This window comes from Triplophysa rosa, linkage group LG11 (genome assembly GCF_024868665.1).
Source record: "Triplophysa rosa linkage group LG11, Trosa_1v2, whole genome shotgun sequence".
Classification (NCBI taxonomy): Eukaryota; Metazoa; Chordata; class Actinopteri; order Cypriniformes; family Nemacheilidae; genus Triplophysa; species Triplophysa rosa.
This window is the reverse complement of record NC_079900.1, coordinates 20,046,394-20,065,623: the sequence shown is the minus strand read 5'-3', so window position 1 is coordinate 20,065,623 and position 19,230 is coordinate 20,046,394. Positions and strand designations below refer to the sequence as shown.

Here is a 19,230-nt window from a genome sequence, read left to right as displayed (position 1 = left end):
GTAAATGTGAATCGTTGACACAAGAAAAGGGGACATTTGGAACTGGCCCAATGGGAAAGTACTATTTAACCACTGTAAACTGGCTAATGCAGAGTCTTGCGTATCGGTCTGTTACTATGTGAAATGAAATATCCACTGAACCTTGTTAACAAGTTCTTTCTCTCCTGCAGGAAACATGCCCTGAACTGCCACAGGATGAAGCCGGCTCTCTTCAGCGTTCTATGCGAGATCAAAGAGAAAACAGGTAAGTCGATCGCTTAATTCGCCAAGCCAGAACCGCCGTTCCGGTAGATGATGTTATTACGTTGTATTGATTCTGGATTGACCATATGCAGAGACAGGTGTTTAATAATCATCCAACCGAACGCATTGTGTCCCAACCCTCTTTTTTTTAGCATCTATAGCGTCGCTCTGGGGTGTCCATATGTCCTTTTGTGTCACCCACTGGGGTCATTAAGTGTCACCGTAATAGATTTAGTGTTTGTGTTGGGCACATTTTCACTTTGATTTGAGATAGCAACAAGTGTGTACGTTTTAGTCGCACTGTTGGCCTGTATATCACGTATTCGGTATGTTCTCATTGCGAACGCCATCCACGGAAACCATCGGGTAACATCTCTCGCATTTTAACCGGCACATCCACAGTGGTCAGTTTTCTGGCAGATCCGTAGCTTTCTCCCCTCAAACGAGAGGCTGACAAATGATTAAATATTTATGGAGGTGTTGGCGTTGTCTTTGTGTCACGGTTTCTCTCGTTTCTTTCCTGTCATATCCTGCAACTAGAATCCGTCTCGGGTTCCGTAACAAGCACGCTCATGTGGAATTACAGTGCAGAAATGATGTGCAGCGGTCGGTTCGTGGCAATCTGTCAATAACCCGGTCTTACTTTCCTATAATTGGATGCAAGTAAAGGGTAGGCTGGAGGAGCGGGTGTCGGGGGCTGTCCCTGTTGCCAAGGCAACCCGCTGTCTTATTTACCTAATGTCATTCACTTTGATTTTCACATTTAGCCTGCCAGCCAAGAGAGAGAGAGAGAGAGGCCAGGGAGAAACGCGGCACTAAATGGAAGGTGTGTGTGCGGACAGGCGAAGTTAATTGTCGGAATTTTTCCAAACATCACTTCGGGTAACACCCAACGCGATCTGGAATCGGTGTTTTACCGTCAACACTTCGGTGTAAATGTGCTGATTTACTAGATGACAGGAGGGAGGCCATTACCATCTGATCAAGGACGCGGTTTGGCCGTTAAGACCTGTTTATTGCACAGTTATTGCGAATGAACATGTGTTTTTGTGTCAAAATAAAAATTGAAATCGTCATCGCATCAGGCGTCCATATTGTTCTTATTGGTTAATATTGATCAACGTTTTGCTTGAAAATCCCATTCTGAAAATTTGGTGCGAACAGGCCCGAGTGCCATTGTGTGGTGGATGTTGTCCATCCCTCTCATCACCCCCCCCCCCCCATCTTCCAGGCTCTATATACCTGCACTACCTCTCCTGCATCTCCCCGCCACTTTCATCTCCTGCCTGAGGACTGTGAATTAAAGAAGGCAGCCTCCTGTACTGCACACGATTGTACTCCTGATCAGTAGTCCTTACAATGTTTTCCACAGTCTCTATCTGTCTGCCTCCGTCTCTCTTTCTCTCTCTCATACGCGGATAAAAGCGAGCTGGAGCTCGGGCCTTTCTCCGCTGCTGCGGTCTTGTCCTCTCCTCCCTCCCTCCCTCCTGATGCCTTGCTTCCATTCTTGAAAGAGAAGTCTCGCTCTGAACTCGGGCTTTGATATGGTAATGGAGGTGGAGGGGAGGGTTGGGGAGGAGTGGGGGAGGGGCATTGAATTCCTCTGAGTGCTGCTGCAGTTGGGAAGATTGTTTTTATTGTTAAGGAAATGTTCTGCTCAAATGTAAGTCGTGCTTGCACCCCCTCCCCCCACCGCATATCCCCATCTGTTTAACATAAACTTCATGCGCGTGAAATGTAAGATTTGTTCATTAATCTCCTTAGAAACAAATTAAGAGAAAGATATGAAGTTTCTAAGCCAACTGTCTCATTGGTCTTGGCCCTCCCCCATCTACTCGAAACGGTTGCAGCAAGTTGATTCTCACCCTCCTCGCCACCCTGACTTTTGTTCGGGCTGACTGGCTCATCTTTGGGGTCACGTGCTTTGTAGTTTGTTTTTAGCAAATTTTTGTAATGTAAATGAATCACGGTCTGTGATAAATACGGATAGTTGACGGGTAACATGGATTATATTTTTTACGTCAGATGTGGTTAGTCAGCATTTCTTTTATGCTTTGCCCCATTTTTCATGCCTGTTTTAGATTTCTTAGTTTCGCAGTTTACTAAGTCTTGTTGTGTGACATGAATTTTTAAGTATTCTCCAAATTAATGACATCATACAAGGCAAGCTGTTACGGTTTCGTAGACGGTTTGACCGGATGCACGTGCCTGACCCGAAGTTGACTTTCAGTCTGTGTTTGGTTACAATATAACAATTTATTGTTCATTTATATTAATATTTTGTATAATAATGCAATATTAGTAATAATAATAGCAAGAAAATTGTGTTTCTTGTTAATGTCGCATTAACCGCCCTTATACACTTCCTGTATTCCTGTATCCTTGAACCTTTGCAACTCACATAAAACAGAACTTACTGTTCAGAGAGCATAAAATACATCTTAGATTCACAAACAGCAGCCTTTTTCACTCCTTTTTTAAAAAACATAGCTTTTTAATTGGGAGAGTTTTATAGCCAGATTTGTTATATTTGATATAACTCTTAACCTTCTTGCTAATAGCCCATAATAGTAAATCAAGCTGATGTTGGTAGAGCAGTGGTTCTCAAACTTTTTCGTTGTAAGGCCGCCTTTGTGTAGGGTGTATAGCTTTGTCCCCCCAAATAAAGACTTGTGATCTTAAACATAGAATTTTAATTATACCAAAAACATATTTAATTGCACAATGCTGGGACATCAATTCATTTGTTTGGTGGTCTTATTTTTCTGACATTCATTGTACACGATTTGTCATGAATTTCTAGATTTCATAAAACGCTACAACACTGTGGCCCCCCTGGTTCCATCTTGCAGCCCCCAATTTGAGATCCACTGTGGTCAAGGATGTACCACATGAGGCGGCCAGTTACAGTTATTGCATTTCTATATAGATGATCTATAAAAATGTACAACAAATAAATGATTTGTCAGGAACAAAGTGTACTCAAATAAACTTCGATAAAATATGTATTTTAGTTTTACATCCAAATTTGGGTAACTGTTGCTAAAATGTGTTAAAGCTCCTAGTTGTTTTGATAAGTTTGAAAAGCCTTTAAAAAAGTACAAAATGTCCAGTATCTGTCCAGAACACTGGTGAGTTATGATATAAGCCTAATTCACTAGCATCTTGGACTGCGCGTTCAGTATATTGCCAGTTTCCAGGAATAATAATTTTTGGACTTTTGTAATACTTCTGTAGTTTCTCATTACCAAGGCCGCCGCACTTGTCATTGGAGAAAAAAGTTTTAAACAGCCTTAAAGATCCAACTGGCCACAGTTCAACACATTTAATTTTTTTCTGTTATTAAAAACTATACAAGAGAACTTTCATAACTGTGTAGTTATTGTTGCTGTTATACAGTCTTTTGTAATGCATTGTTTGGAGATTTCCAGTTAAAGATCGTCCTCATGTTTGATATTAATCCATATAGTTTCAGGACCTTTACCTGAAGCATTAAAAATCAAATCTTTGGTGCCAAATTCTAAAATATCTTGGCAGTAACAAATAGTTGAGCGTGCATGGTAAGCTTCAATCCATACTATGGATTCCATAGCCTACATATTTCAGTGTGGAACTTAAATAAAAAGTATAGTTTTATGAAGATTTCAGCGTGAGCCAGCATGGCCTCAAATCCTTGTTTAACCAACCTGGATGAACTTATTGACTCCGGTTTCGTGCCCGAAGAGCTAATTGAGGCTTTTTAAATGCCGTTCATTTCTGCAAGCCCCTAATTTGAACCCTCCTGTAAAATTTTATGATTTGTTAGAAAATCTCAAGACTTTTTTACGAGGCGAAGCCCGCAGGCCTGTAGGTAAAAGAGCCAGTGGACTGTGAAGGCTTTTTACAACTTGAATAAACCGCAACAGACATACACTCACAGTAACATACATGCACACGGTGATGTCGGTTTCACTTCAGATATTATCAGATGAGAACAGCCAAATTCATAAAACCTGCCTCCCAAACATCATCATTTCACGTTGGCCCCGTTTCATTCGGCTTTTCTTGTGTGGCGCTCTGTCACTCAATCTGTTTTCCCCTCCTCTGCTCCAGGAGTGAGAAAGATAGAGTGTGAAGGGGGGAGAGGGGAGAGAGAGACAGCGATAGAGAGAGATTGATGAGGCAGTAAGAGCAGCAGTAATTACTCTGTGTCCATTCCCCATGCCGGATTGGCAGACGGCTAATATCACACAGACCCCTGGCCCTGACAGGCACCCCCCCTTCCCCCATCACAAGGTCCAGAACGGTGGGTGGAGGGGGCAGCGTCACCCCGAAAGCTCGGCTTCATCCTAATGTTGTGTGGGCCGAGCGTCTTTTCACTCATTAGGTTATTCCTGGAGGAATTAGGCCTTTTATTAACACGGGACGACCAGAATTGCCAAAAGGAAACATTTGAAACCGTACAGACCTTTTGAGTTGATACATCAAGTACTTCCTGTTTTAGTGTTTATTTACTGGAAAAAGATGTTTGTTTTTCCATTTATTTTTTATGTAGATTGTTGTCTCTGGTCATACTGTGCACTAATTACCTGAAAAAATACAATAATCCACAATGTACTGTTGTGCTAAAAGTAACGCCTGCTTAAACACGAAGGTGTTATTTGACGTGTAAAACGACCGGTCACATTTTGTTGTGTCATTGTGATACAACAATAGATTGACTTGCGACAAAGTCTCACTTACCAGCATCACAGCAGACGTGCACAGGCGCATGATGTTTAAAGTGCTCGCTCTTTTAGTCTCTGTTTATCCTAATCGTTTCCTGTCACTTTAAACGGCTGTCTAATGATGAAAAGGCAAACAACATTAACACTTGTATTATATACCATCTGCATGAGTAAATATCTCATCTCAACAAAAACCTTAAATACACCCCAACTATTTAATTCCAGCAAACATGCAGAAATCTAGATGTTGTCTGAAGCATGTATCAGCCTGAAGCAAACCTGTGTGCCTGCATGACGTGCAGCTCTGAGACTAAAAGCGGCAGATCCGGTCTTTGTGACGCGCTCTCGCTGGAACTTTAAATTCTAAGTCTAGTGTGCTATATTCAGTACTCTGCTATTAAAGGGATAGTTCATCCTAAATAAATCTGTTATACAGGCTTTAAACAACATGAGGAAGAATCAATGATATGACTATTTCGGCTGTGAAACACAAAAGACGATATTTTGAGAAATGTCTAGTTTTTTTTCTCTTTGTACAGTGGAAGTCAATGGGGACCAATGTCTTTTGGTTACAAACATTTTTTATTTTTGGGTGAACTGTTCCTTTAATGGCATATTTATACTGTATTGTGACTAAACAGAAGCAAGAAGAGGCTTTTAAATATATTAAGTCATTTTTATTAAGCGATACAGATTGTATTTTACAAACGCACATTATTTTCTGTAAATTAAAGCACAGAATTTTTGGCATTTGTTCGTATATATTTTGCAATATATTAAATACAGTACACATTGGTCACTAGGCCTTCCTGGTTTTATGACCATTGCAAAGCCCTTATTGATCATCCAAACCCTTGTATATCTCTGATATGGAGCAAAATTTTACAAATGATGCATCCTCATTTTTATAAACGAGTGGTTTGGGGTAAAATAAATTAAGTCGCTGTATTAACATCTAATTAATTACAGTCTTGTACACACTTCACATAGATTTAATGAAAAATCTGTTAGACGTTTGTTACTTTGATAAATAACCAAACCCCGTGTGCGCCGAGCGAGATTAAGCACTCGGGAGCGGCAATTGCATTTAGTCGCGGCGCGTGTCAAAATCATGCGAAATGAGAATATCATGGAGATGTCCCTTATTGTCCTGGTCTTGGGACTAGTGTTTGAAAGAAGCCCATGTTTCTTTAATTAAAGATATGTAAATGTGGCCTCAGCTGGATTACATTAGCCAGCGTGGCTGCGGCGGGTGGGAGAGAGTCGGAGCCCAGCACCTAATCCAGAATAATTAAGGATTAATTACAATTGATGGGAGGCGTCCATTCCCGTGTGGAAGTGTCTCCACTGCGCTCGGTGACTAATCTAGAGCGCTGGAGAGGGGATTTGAGCAGCGGTGATCTGTCAGGACTCTGAGTTTGCTCTCACTTTAAGCTTGTCTTCAGGCAGGGAGTTTCAGGTTTCAGTGCATGCCATTTGGATTGAGGCATTAGCCTTTTGTTAATCTAGAATAATCTGTTTGTCTCACGCAAAGGTGTCAATACGGTCTCACTCACCAGACGCTAGATAAAGGTGCTTGCTAAAACAAGCATCACTATTGCTACTGCTCACACTATTGTCTGTGCTGGATGAGTTTCTGTGCTGGATGAGTTACGCACCAATGGTTAAGAGACGTTTGAACAAACCTTCGACCCAAGAATCAAAAAATGTCATTTATTCACTCTCATGTCTTTCAAAACCTGTATGTCTCTTTCTTCTGTAGAACACAAAAGAAGATATTTTGAGAAATGTCTGTGGTTTTGTGTTAATAGAAGTCAATGAGTTTCAATGTTGTTCGGTGTTCAGCATTCTTCTGCAGAACACAAAAGAAGATATTTTGAAGAAAGTCATACAGGGTGAATGAATTTTCATTATAGTGTTCATCTTAGTTGCGTAACTTGTCTAACATACTCGAAGAATTATGACTTTTCACCAGATGCTTAATGAAAAATCCCATAGATTTGCATTTGTAGATGGATCTATGCTTATCCAGCATTAAAGATATTAATAGTGTATAAAGACCTGTGGTTGAGTTTTACACGGTCGGGATGGAAATATCTAGACCCATTGACCAGTTTGCACACATGCTTTCATGTGGCTCACATCATCTCTGAATCCAGCGTGTATCATTACTGCCCCTAAAAGCTCAAAATTAGGGCTGCGCGATTAATCGCAATTGCCATTCAAATCGCGATTACATCGATGTGGCTATCGCAATTGTGAAATTGCCAAAACTGCGATGTCGGTGAAGCACGGCTCTGTGATCAGCGGGAAACGCTGCTCCGTCTGAAAGCACTGCGCGTTTGAGACGCTTATAACCAGCATTTAAAAAGCAACACCCGTCAAACATCATTATAAATATTCTTAATTATCATGAAAATACCTGATCAGGGTTGAAAAACTGTGATAGAAAGATGCCAGATGCAGATAGGAAGACTGCATTTTTGGTTATACCAAAGATATTAATATTAACAAGATGCGCCACCGCCGCTTCAATGAATGGCGAGGAATGCAACGCTCAATATGGCCGCTCTAGCGAAGGAAGTCCCGCCTTCCAGTAAAACGAGCCAATCGTCAATCAGTAAAGACGGACGATTCTCTGGGGCGGGGCTCTCGTGAGGCGCTTGCTAGCCTGTGCGCAGGCGCAGTCGACCTCGAAAAAGGTGATTTTAGCGCAATTTAAGCTTAGCAAACCAAAGTTATGATTCAGGTCATGTCATGTTTAATTATTGATCGGAAATATGCTGTTTAATTGTGATTTTTGCCAGCGTATTTAGAAATGTCTGCCTTCCCCCATTCAAGCAGATAGGACTGTGGACTTGCTATGACGTTAAATAGCTGCCCAGAGGTGTTGCAAACATGGCCGCCGAGTGGCACGACTTCCATAAACGGACTTTGGTTATACGTGTGGTTCTTCTTCTGTGCAGCATTGGAGTTTATGCGCGAGAGCGCCCTCTGGCTTTCGGGTGCAGCTGCATTTAACCATACTTCACTGACAAACTGTGCATAAAAAATCGTAGCCAACCGCCAAATCGTGTGCGGTTTCATTAATCGAGCAGCCCTACTCAAAATAATGCAAAAAATTCTGTTTGGATAGCAGGAAGCATGCAAGGTGCTGTTAAACAGGCTTGGCTTTGTAAATGTGGCAGCTAAAAAAACAGTCCAGGAACACGGCGTGCCGTTCACCTGTACACACATTTCAACACAGTCTCTCTCTCTCTCTCTCTGAGGTGCAGCGGGCTAAGGTTAGTTTACACTCCCCCTCAGTGCAGCCATCCGCCACTCTCCCCGGCCCTGTTTGCTTCTGTCATATTTCTCGTTCGCTTGTTATAAATGGGAGCCGCTCCTCTGATCTATTGCTTAATTGCCACCTAATTTGCATAACAGTGCAAATTAACGACCTCTCAAATGAGCGTTCATTTTTCACAAGGTCTTTAGGAGCTCCTTAAGAGGCGGTGCTAATTAGCACAGGAGGCAGCTGTGCTGATGAGCCGGGGAGCGGGCGAGAGGGGGGCGTGCCGGTAGGACGTATCGCCACGGCAACAGCCTCTTCCTCCTCGTCTTCCTCCTGCAGCGAAGTCTTCTTTTGTCCTCTGCCGGTCCTCCGTCTCGCCCGAACGCGCCGAGAAGGGCTCACCTGCGCAATGACGTTTGACCGGTCGCCGCGCGTAGAGTGAAGTACTGGCGCTCAGCTCTGCGAAATGCTCGTTGAGTTAATTAAGAGCTGATAAATGACACGTTAGACCGGACGGCGTGTTTGCCTAAGGTGGTAGCGCTATTCACACCCTAATCGGATCCAATTGTGTTGACACTGACCAATGACCACTCCCTGCGGGGAGCGGATAGGTGCGCGCTCACGTCACCGGGGCGAGCCACCAGGTGCATGCGACACGGGTATAGTAAACAGACGCTGCTTAACCTGAGCGGCTTACTGCAGGAGGTGACCCGTGAATTTAGCAGTTTTATGCCATGCTAGTTTGTTTAGAAAAACAGGACACATGATGGTGTGTATGTGGGTTTTTAAAATGTAAAATGCTGATTTCTCCCATTAGGTTTTTAATTCCCTTCCCTCGTTTTGTCTAAGTTGCTTAAGTGATTTTGTGTATTGTCTCTGAAGCTTTGACCCCTGCTGTCTGTTGGAAAGCCTGTTGTTTCTGTTGTCTGTTCAGCCCTGATTCGGCGTCTAAAGCTAGCACTCGTTTCATGTTGTTTTCATAGGGATGCACCGAATCTAACATTCTTGGCCGAAGCCGAAGCCGAACATGATGTGAAACACTTGGCCGAAGGCCGAATAATACCGAACACCGAACTATGGTTTTTGCATTTCTTCTATTTATTAAGCTATTTTTTTCACTATTGCACAAACTGAATAGTCAAAATTTGCTTTTAAAAATTTGTCTTGCTTTTCAATAAAATACAATACAACTTAATATAAAATTGAGCAAAACAAAATACATTAAAACAAAAAATTTAATAGCCTATATTAATTAGGCCTATAACTGACTGGTAAAAGAATGTAATGTAAGTTACTCTGTACCCCTACAACAAAACACTTCATTAAAAAGTGTCATTCCACATTAGGCCTATAAACTAAAAATACGAATAAACTAAAACTGTTGGATTATTATAGGCTACGTTGCAAAATGATTTGTAAGAAAAAAAAACATCGAACGCAAGCTATTCTGACTGATGCTGACTGACAACCATATCAGTTCACGTCTCTCCTGCAAACTCCGCCCACAGAAGCTGACTGTTCTCTGGTGCACTCGTGGCCGGGATGCACAGAACATACTTTGACAAGTTGTTTAGTACAGGGAACTGTGTGCGCGCGACCACTGTATGACTGTCAAAGGATGTCGCGAGCGGCGGGGCTACTGTCAGACAGCCCGCTCCCGTCTGAAGATAGCCACAAGTTACCGACCGGTAAAGACGCTTTCATTCGGAAATTTACTTCCGTGCGGCAAGTCCCGTGCTTTGTCTTTCTCTGACACCTTAAAATGCTCCACACACACACTGCCAAAATGTTTGCGGCATTAATAAAGCGCACGTCTCTCTCTCTCTCTTCTCCCTCTCTCTGCGCTGGTTGCTAGTTGATCGTTTCTCGAGTCATGTTCGGTAAAATTATTCGGCCATTTCACATATTCGGCCGAATACCGAATATGCGTTTTTTGCTATTTTCGGCCGAATATATTCGGTGGCCGAACATTCGGTGCATCCCTAGTTTTTCAGACCGGCTCAGAACATCCATCGAGTTGTTAGCAATGGTCTGCAGTTGGAATGCAACTTACATTTTGATATGTGCAGAGCTTCAGGTTTCTTAGGATTTTTTTATGCAGTATATATATCATGCGATGTAACTTAAAAAATGAAAGAAAAAGCATTTTTAGAAATGGGTATATAGGGTATGTTTATATTAGGTGTTCTTTTAGAAACATCATAATTTTATTAATTATCCACACCGGAAAGAATTAATATTATAACTTGCAGGATAAAAATAAACAGCGAGTTATCCGTTACTTACTGAAGGAGAGCTGGCTTAAGGGTGTTTATTTTAATACTCATTCCTGAAATCTTATGAAACGGAATGAAATATTTCAGACAAAGCAATTAAATCACAAAACACAAGACTGAATTTATAAACTACTCAAATACCAATGTTTGTGCTGTTTTCCCACTAAAAATGATGTCACTTCCAGAATGATGATGTCATGTAGCATTATTAGTTAGTGTGATAAAATAAGCAAATAGTCATGTGTTGTTGAGACAGGACTATTAAACAAAATATTAAATGAATACAATTTTCACAAGACAGCATATTTTGTGTGAGATTTTTTTTATAAAAATGAAGAAGCGGTTTAACATATTTGAACAGTTTTGATCCCTTGAGGAGCAGGACGAAAATGGCAACGAATTCACTCTTATTCACGTAATTATGATTTTGTGCTCCAAGAAATCGAACAAGATTTCAATCGTGAATAACTGTAAGCCAAATATTTCATGCGGTTTATTAAGACACATTCGAGGGGACATGAAAATGTTCTGCATTGTAGGAATGACCCTCATATTTCAATCTGACTCTTAATGGCATTGCAGTCGTTTCGGGTTTGAAGATAAATTCGCCTTATTTACATCCCTCTTGGCTCTCAGGTTAGCATGTTTGTTTGCGTTCATGTGGGCGTGCTTTTCAGCGCGAATAAATCCCTCCCCCGTCGCCATCGCCTTCCTCCTTTTGATTTATTGGCCGTTGCGGTCAAAGCGCTGTCATTTCCTAAGTATCGCCCTACACAGCCCACCATGACGATGATCAAGTCTTCCTCCGTTTCCATCTCTGTCTTCCTCGCTCGCTCTCGCTCTCCCCGCCCCCTCCGCTTCTCCATCTTTTCTGCTTTTCCGTCTCCTCCCTGCTATTTTATCTCCTCCTGTGACTCCCTTTTGCTTTTTCCCCCACAATTCTCCTCTCCTCTTTTCTCTCCTTACCTTCTCTTCCCCCTTCTGCTCCCTCGCTCTCTCCCAGTGAAAGGCTGAGAATACCCAAGGGAGCTGATGCAATTAAAATGCTAATCCTGTCTGTCTACAGAGAGAGGTGGGGGGGGCTGACAGCATGAGGGATTGCGGCTCACATGGAGAACTCGACTGAAATGGAGAACAGAGGATGGGGGGAGGTGGCTGGGGGCACGGAGGGAGAGAAGGAGAGAGAGAGAGAAAAGGAGGCGGGGTATGGCGAGAGAGAGAGCGGCCGGAGAGGGGGGGGTTGTAGGAGAGAGAATGCGTTAAGAGGTACAGAGAAAACCGAGACTGTCGAGGCCCGATGTTAACGCAGCCGTGATGGACCGACCGTTCCTTCCGTAACGCGCTGAAAATGGCAGCGTTAATATAGCGCACCCAAAAGCGAACACGGTACCTCAACGCATCACCTGCGCCGTACCTGAAGCACACGTTCAGTGCGAACGCGAGTGATTATGTATGCAGTCGAACCCAGCTGGGTTCTCTGAATATTTCATAGGACGACTCGCCAGGTTGCTAGCGGCGTTCGGCTCGGACGTGCGTCTGGTTTTTCTTTCCGTCCGTCGCAAATGAGGGAATTCCTCCTCGCAGATCTGCGAGGAGGGGGCGTGCAATGGCGCCGTCGATCATTCATAAATTTAATGGCAGGATATTAGCGCAACTTGGACAGATGCACCACATTAAAATGTACATTATCTCATTAGCATGGCGGTGTGTTTGTATTAATGAAGTGTGCTAATTGAAAGATTTAACAGGCTGGCTTTATTAATCTTCTTAAAGGCACGCAAACATTTAGACGGCGGCGTTTGGGGTTTCTCTGGTCGTTCGAAGACCGACAGTAGAGTCGGAAGAGTTTACTGCAAAGCTATTATAAAACCCATTGAGCCGTGGCAAAATGGACGCTTTATTTATGGAAACATTATTATGGGTTTTAAAATCAAGGCCAGCGATAAATTGTAATATAAAGAGGTATTAGTCATTTCAAGGAGTCCGTGCCAACTAATGGCAAACGTTGCTGGTTATTTGTGTAGCTTATTTGTGTAATTATCAGTAATCGCAGCTTAATTGAGATAATGAGGCTAAAGAAAAGACTGGGTGCTTGAGGGAGTCAGCTGGAGGCAAGACTTGTAATGGATATTGTGGGTGATACTCTTTAGGGAGGTGGTAAATTTCACTCTATTGATTGTGGGGTTGTGGTCATAAAAACAGTGACCCTCCCCTCACCCGTCAGGCTAAACTAACTCTACACACTTCTGCATGTTTGACTCGGGAGCCCGGAGGCAGTCCACACACATTCTATGCAAATGCCCACACACAGATATTTGGCTAATGCATTGTAAGGTTGCGGTTGCGTTATACACATTTAACATGTGGTGGTAACAAACCTCAGCATTCATTATGTTCCTTTTTTAAAAAGAGTTGCCATTAAACCAAACATAATACTTTCTATAAATACATCAGTTTCACAATCTTTTATGAAGCCAGATTCTCTTAAAACTATTGCTCCACCATGAAGATCCATATAATTCTACACCCAGCAGCGATCATTTTTTTGCAGCTATTTCTGTTGGGAGCTTAAAGGGGACATTATGTACTTAAAATGAAATGTCACAAAATCAAGTGATATGTTTATTTAATTATTTTTTTCAACACAAATGGGTATTTGACAAATAAATGTGTCCTATGGTGTGACAGCAAAAACTTACAATGAAGATCAATCTCTCTTATGTTATTTTATATTATAGGCTAAATTTTAATATTAATGCAATATACAAAATGTAAATATTAATACAATCATTTTGCTTAATAAAACTTAATATGTTAAATATTAATACAATAATACAGTATATTTTACCGAATGTTTTCTTTTTTTTGCTATTTCAAACCATAGAACATAATGGTATTTTTGGCAACTACCCAAATACAGACGTTTCCGCAACCAGGATTCTGTTTTTTAATGTGTTTGCTCACTAGCTGATTTTTGTTTGTTCTTAACTCCAAAAGTTAAAGGGACAGTTCACCCAAAAAAGAAAATTCTGTCTTCGTTTACTCACACTATATTAAAGTTTTTGTTCTGATGAACACAGAGAAAGATATTTGGAAGAATGCTTGTAACCAAACAGTTCTTGGCCACCATTGACTTCCATAGTAGAAAAAAATATTTTATAAATTTCTTTGTTCTGTTGAAGACAAAAGAAGGTATTTTGAAGAATGTATGAAAGCAAGCAGTTCTGGGGCACTTTTGACTACCGTTGTCATTTTCCCTACTATGGTAGTCGATGGTGACCCAAAACTGTTAGGTTATAAGCATTCTTCCAAATATCTTTCTCCGTGTTCATCAGAACAAAGAAATGTATACCGGTTCGAAACAACTCGAGGATGAGTAAATGATGACAGAATTTTTATTTTGGGGTGAAGTGTCCCTTTAAGGATTGCAGTTCTAACCATTAGGTGAAAACTAGTCAAAGAAAAGTTTACTTTGAGTCGCTTGCTGCAATTCTGAATTAAATAATGAAATGCAATCCTAGAAGCCTTTGCGTTCAAATTAGTTTTGAGCCTTCAGACTTTTGTAGTGTGACTTCACAACGCATGCGCACAAACTTTGCTCACACTAAAGGTGTCGCTTTCTCAACTCCACGAAAACACTCTCATCGCAGTAGCGCACACGCACTCGGAGACGGCTGTAATGTACTCGAGAACGAAAAAAGGCATTCTTCTTTATTGTTTGACTTTGGGGAGTTTTGCTGGCTGAAAAAGAGAGAGGTAAAGCGAGGGCTGGTGAATCGGGGTCATTAGTTCAGGCGGCTGGGTCTGGTGCATTCCTGAGCTTGGAGAGGGGGAGAACCAAAAGATGGAATGTGACTCGAAGAGAAAGAAAGAGAGGGAGGACCTGAGCCGAGGGACCCTGAAGGGGCAAGAGAGAACAAGAAAAAAAGTGCGCTTGCCAAGGGAAAGAAAAAGTTTTCAAGGAGAGGAAGAAAAGCGGGGAGGGAGAGCTGGAAACTGTTATTGGGGGAGGGGGAGAGCTGAAGTCATTAAATGTGTTATCAGTTAAAGGGAGGACGGGAGAAAAGCTTTGATTTTGATGGTACGGCCAGAAGATCCACATTCACTGAAACAGACGTAAGAATGAAGATGGCTTTTTTGTTGGTGTTCGAGTTTGTGGCTCTTTCCCATCACAAGCTGGATGAACGGGTGCGCCAATAAAGTCACCATCGCTGTGCATCGTGTAGGAATGTTGTAGATCTGCTCTTCGTGTAGTTCATCCGGTCTGAAGTGTCTGTTGTCTAGAGGGAACACAAAGGCTCTTAAAGTGAGCTTCATAGAGGCACGTATGTCTTTACATTATCTTTCTTACACTCTGGCCTTGGTTGCTGCTCAGGTTTGCTTGTGCATATGTATGGCAGCGTGGAGCATGTGCTTGTATAGGTTTGTGAGCGATGGGCCTGTGGCAGGGAGCTGACAGGGGTCTTGCTTTAATTCAGTGTCGAAGAGGTGTGTACTTATGGCCGCTTGTGCTTGTAGTGACAGCACATGCTCTCCTATTATTGAAACCCTGCTTTACAAACACTGGCCTGTGAATGAAGTACATTGCTGCCCTCTGCTGGATGAGTGAGGAATTGCACATCTGTTTTAAAATTCCTTCATTTCTGTTGTTTAGGAAACAACATCAGAACAATGTGCCACACAAAGCTTGTAGCATACAATCATGTGAAGCATGATTTTGAATCATTGACATATTATGGTGGGCGGGGCAACCAGAGTGATGTCACATAAATAGAAACTAACTTGTCTAGCGGTCAAAACTGACTTTTATGCCTGAGCTATTTTGTTAATTTTATAACTAATGTTTCTGTCTTTCGCAGTGCTGAGCATCAGAGGCGTACAGGAGGAGGACCCCCCAGACCCCCAGATCATGCGTCTGGACAACATGCTGCTGGCCGAGGGCGTGTCCGGGCCCGAGAAGGGCGGCGGCTCCGCGGCAGCAGCCGCAGCTGCAGCGGCGGCCGGAGGATCGCCCAACGACGGCAGCATCGAACACTCCGACTACAGAGCCAAACTCGCACAGATCCGTCAGATCTATCACTCCGAACTGGAGAAATATGAACAGGTGAGAAAAATACACACTGGAATCCTGGAGGGTGTTTAGGTCTGAGATAATGGGATTTGTTATGATCTATATATTGATCTTCGGATGTGTTATGTAATGCAGGCCTGCAGTGAATTCACCAATCACGTGATGAACCTGCTGAGGGAGCAGTCCCGCACACGGCCCATCTCACCCAAAGAGATCGAGCGCATGGTGGCCATCATCCACCGCAAGTTCAGCTCCATCCAGATGCAGCTGAAGCAGAGCACCTGTGAGGCCGTCATGATCCTTCGCTCTCGTTTCCTTGATGCCAGGTGGGTCGTGAGCACTTTTTTTTCCGTTTCAGTTTCAGTGCTGCCTTTCCCAAATGTAGAAATAAGACTCAACACCGTAAACACTGATAAAAATACAACTGAATTATATTTGAATACATTTGATTATACAGCCGTGGAAAAAATTGAGAGAGCATTTCAAATTAGCATTAGCAATGTGAAAGACTGACTGCATGACAATACACATGAAAACTGTGATAAAAATCAAGGTTATCACATAAAAATATAAATGGACTTTCCCTAAATACATTATTATACCAAAATGACTGTTGTATTGCTTTAAAGTGAATCTGAACTTGTTTTCTTTGCAGTATTTGAGGTCTGAAAAAAAAGCATATCTTCTTTTATTTTCACCTGTTTGGTTTTCGATTTCTGCAAATAAATGCAAATAGAAAAATGTTTTTATTTGAAACATGGGAGAAATATTGAAACAAAAATAATCATCTTACCTAAACACATACCTAGAAATGGTACATTCAGAACAACTGAAAATAACTTTGAAATGGTCTCTTAATTATTTAAGTGGCCGTATAACGGAATGATTTACTAATTATACATGATATCCTAATTCATTCTTATACAAGAAAATGAAATCATTTATTTTATTAATTAAATAAATATACAAATTTAAGAAAATGAAAGACATGAATTACATTAAAAGCTGTAATAACCATGTCTTGCATTTGTGTTGTTTGGACTGCGATATCTTGTCGATTAAACACTTCCTAAAACAATTTCTACACCTACTGTGTCTTCAGACGTAAGAGACGCAACTTCAATAAGCAAGCAACAGAGGTGCTGAATGAGTATTTCTACTCTCACCTGTCTAACCCGTACCCCAGCGAGGAAGCCAAGGAGGAACTGGCCAAGAAGTGTGCCATCACTGTCTCTCAGGTGAGATCTGGCATCGCATCAGTTCTCTACACATCCTCTGATGGGGATTTCCTGGAAATACAGTTATACAGGGGGAAATAGATCATCTCATACTGACAGTAAATAAAAGTGTTTATGTAGTAGCTAATAATAGACTGCTGACAATGTCATTTTTCAAGATATTATATTCATGTCTATTGAAAGTTAGATCATGTTAGTGGTTTAGTTAAACAACACCATGAGGGATGCTTTCATGCAAATTTGTTTTCTTACACCAATGAATGATAAAGCATGAATTTGTCATTCATATCATTCAAAGACCACTCACAATGTAAACGTGTCACATATATGATCAAGTACTCCTAAACATGAACAAAAAATGCTAAATAAAACGTGATCAATAGTAAGTAGAAGGACTTAGAGGCTATTGGATGTATAAAAAAGGCCAGTGTATACACGTTCTACCCCAACTTCCCATTTCAATAATAAATAGCACAGAACCAGGTCGTGGGGACTTTATCACTGATATTTTAAATTAGATTTAGCTCACCAGGACCATTTGTAGAGAAGGCCGATACACTTTATGTATGATACTTTACAGCAGAATTAAACTCCACAGCAGCGATAAGAGCTGAAAGCGATGCAGATGTAAAAGTGAAGACTATTAAAGTGGCATTCTTAAACTTACGCTGAAATATTATTTAGTGTAGTTCTTTTAGCTCAATTGGTGGAACATTGTGTTAGCAGAGCAATGCATGTGGGTTTGATTCTCACAAAACACAGATACCAATGTGAAGAAAAACCACCTGCCAAGAAATGCAGAAATGTGAATGTAGTAGGAAGATGAAATGCTGATTCAGTTTGTTTCACCGCAGGTCTCGAATTGGTTTGGCAACAAGAGAATTCGGTACAAGAAGAACATTGGTAAGTTCCAGGAGGAAGCGAACCTGTACGCCGTAAAAACAGCCGTGGACGCTGCCAATGTGTCAGCACAGGCCAGCCAGGCAAACTCTCCAGCAACACCCAACTCAGGTACAGTACACACCAGCCCCCCCATCATCTCTAGCTGAAATCACACAGCCGTCAGACAGTCAGAGCAGCAAACTATTGGACTCGAACCACACTCCTGCGTTTTATTCGCCATTATTCCTCTCTATCGCTTTCTGTTGTGCTGTCGCTCATGAGTTGTCAGGACTCTTGTCTACACTTGTCTGTCCACGATCTGTTTTGATCTGAAAATGGTTGTTTCTTTGGTATGTGCGAAATGTAGTTTCGAGGAAGTTGTGATTTTTCGACGGTAACTGTTGTCGTGATTGTAGCTAGGTAACAACAGTTTTGTCAACACCTGCAGGATTCGGCCCGCCCATAAGGCTTTTGTTTCTGCTGGAGCTGGGTGATGTGACCGTTTATACCATTAAATGATAAAAATGCTTTACAGATTAAACTGCGATAGATGATGAAATAGCTGCTTCGCACTTTTTACATGCAAGAGCGACATAGAAAAGAGAAATAACATGAAAACACAGAGCAGGATGTGTCCAAACAGGCCAGCTCGAGGAAGAACTTGTTATTAGGTGGTGTTGTTAAGAACAAGGCAAAGCACTGTGAAGTTGTTTACGGTCGTCGAGCAACATTTCATTTGGATGGTTATCATGGTATTTATCTGGTGTGTGTTCATAGGTGTGTGTTTTAGAGGGGGTGTGTAACGCCTTGTATCTATTTTAAAATGTTAGTTTTACGAAGTCTTTTGTTTGAGAGAATGTGTTTCAGGTTTGTTTCAAGTGCGCTGGTGGATGACGCATCACTCATTTATTATGAAAAAACACACCTTTTGTTTCGCAGCCATTAAGTTTAAAAGAACAAGAGAACGTAATCATAGGAGATAAAGTACCTTTCGTTTGTTTGGTATTTATTTTACAGAATGATCCAAAAATAGGCCCCGCCACACGTTTGTTTAATATCAGAGTGATTTCCCTGTGCAGTTTCTTCAGAAATAATCTGTTTGTGTGATTACAGAAGTACTTATGCATTTAGGTCACATCACCCATTCACATGTGAACATTCACTTTTTCTGTCATCCTCTGTTTTTCACTGTAAACGACTGAAAAGATAAGCAGTGTTGTGATAGTCAAAGGCTGACCCACACTAAAAGATGTTCAAAGGCTGATTAGGGGCCGGATTCACAAAACTATTCTCAGAATAAATGACATATGATTTGTCAATGAGGTAACTGTATATATTCATCTATACAATCAACTTTATTTTAATGTAATGCTGCTTTGAATTGTTGTTGTTCCAAAAAATAAGAAAACATTTTTTGTCGAATTTAATTGCGTTTTTAGATTTGTTTTTCTGAGCAAAAAATAAATATCATATTTTTTCCCTGATTTACAGAAGACGCCCATTAAAATGTCATTCAGTGTAACAATCTTGTCAGGCATAT

The 19,230-nt window shown here is 41.4% G+C and overlaps 1 protein-coding gene across 3 annotated transcripts in view; it reads left to right on the top strand.

Annotated features, from left to right (window-relative positions):
* Positions 1-172: 172 nt before the first annotated feature.
* The window catches only part of pbx4 (pre-B-cell leukemia transcription factor 4), a 26,471-nt gene continuing 7,413 nt past the window's right edge, over positions 173-19,230 (top strand). For 2 of the 3 annotated variants that reach the window (XM_057345439.1, XM_057345438.1), the window contains exons 1-5: positions 173-244; positions 15,359-15,603; positions 15,706-15,896; positions 16,673-16,808; positions 17,663-17,819. In XM_057345439.1, coding sequence (XP_057201422.1) covers positions 196-244; positions 15,359-15,603; positions 15,706-15,896; positions 16,673-16,808; positions 17,663-17,819 — 778 coding nt within the window. In that variant the 5' untranslated portion in view covers positions 173-195. Of the gene's footprint in view, positions 245-14,125; positions 14,821-15,358; positions 15,604-15,705; positions 15,897-16,672; positions 16,809-17,662; positions 17,820-19,230 lie in introns of those variants that run through there. The other variant, XM_057345440.1, reaches the window with a different exon arrangement.